Source organism: Perkinsus marinus (genome assembly GCF_000006405.1).
Source record: "Perkinsus marinus ATCC 50983 genomic scaffold scf_1104296930202, whole genome shotgun sequence".
In the NCBI taxonomy this organism is placed as follows: Eukaryota; Perkinsozoa; order Perkinsida; family Perkinsidae; genus Perkinsus; species Perkinsus marinus.
Window position 1 is genome coordinate 1 of NW_003216206.1, and position 1,292 is coordinate 1,292.

The 1,292-nt window shown below is 53.0% G+C and overlaps 1 protein-coding gene across 1 annotated transcript; it reads right to left on the bottom strand.

Annotated features, from left to right (window-relative positions):
- Positions 1 to 102: 102 nt before the first annotated feature.
- Pmar_PMAR026477 (liver stage antigen-3, putative) lies at positions 103 to 1,024 on the bottom strand (the record flags this gene model as incomplete). The annotated part of the gene is made up of 1 exon (XM_002787165.1): positions 103 to 1,024. A coding segment is annotated over one exon (922 nt), but the record flags the coding sequence as incomplete, so codon positions are not given.
- Positions 1,025 to 1,292: the final 268 nt, after the last annotated feature.

Here is a 1,292-nt window from a genome sequence, read left to right on the forward strand (position 1 = left end):
GGGCCTCAGTAGTGGACTCACCAACAGAGGCTTCAGTAGTGGACTCATCTACAGGGGCTTCAGTAGTAAACTCATTCACAGGGGCTTCAGTAGTAGCCTCACCCATAGGTGCTTCAGTAGTGGACTCACCAACAGGGGTTTCAGTGGTAGCCGCATCTACAGGGGCCTCAGTAGTGGACTCTCCCATAGTGGCCTCAGTAGTGGACTCGTCTACAGGGGATTTAGTGGTACCCTCATCTACAGGGGCCTCAGTAGCAGACTCGTCTACAGGAGCTTCAGTAGTAGACTCATCCACTGGGGCTTCAGTAGTAGAACCGTCTACAGGGGCCTCGGTAGTAGACTCACCAACAGGGGCTTCAGTAGTGGACTCGGCTACAGGAGCCTCAGTAGTAGACCCTTCCATAGTGGCCTCAGTAGTAGAGTCATCTACAGCGGCCTCAGTAGTAAACTCTTCAGTAGTGGCCTCAGTAGTAGACTCGTCAACAGGGGCCTCAGTAGTGGACTCGTCAACAGGGGCCTCGGTAGTAGACTCACCAACAGGGGCTTCAGTAGTAGACTCATCTACAGGAGCCTCAGTAGTGGACTCGTCTACAGGGGCCTCAGTAGTAGACCCGTCTACAGGAGCCTCAGTGGTGGACTCACCAACAGAGGCTTCAGTAGTGGACTCGTCTACAGGGGCTTCAGTAGTAGACGCATCTACAGGGGCTTCACTAGTGGACTCGTCTATAGGGGCTCCAGTAGTAAGCTCATCTGCAGGGGCTTCAGTAGTAGACTCGTCTACAGGAGATTCAGTCGTAGACCCGTCTACAGGGGCCTCAGTAGTGGACTCATCTATAGGTGCTTCACTAGTAGACTCTCCAACAGGGAATCCAGTAGTAGACACATCTACAGGGGCTTCGGTAGTAGCCTCACCTACAGGGGCTTCAGTAGTGGTACCGCGTACAGGGGCTTCAGTGGTACCCTCACCTACAGGAGATTCAGTAGTGAACTCGTCTACAGGGGCCTCAGTAGTAGACTCTTCCATAGTGGCCTCAGTAGTAGACTCTCCAACAGGGAATCCAGTAGTAGACACATCTACAGGGGCTTCGGTAGTAGCCTCACCTACAGGGGCTTCAGTAGTGGTACCGCGTACAGGGGCTTCAGTGGTACCCTCACCTACAGGAGATTCAGTAGTGAACTCGTCTACAGGGGCCTCAGTAGTAGACTCTTCCATAGTGGCCTCAGTAGTAGACTCTTCCATAGTGGCCTCAGTAGTAGAGTCATCTACAGCGGCCTCAGTAGTAAACTCTTCA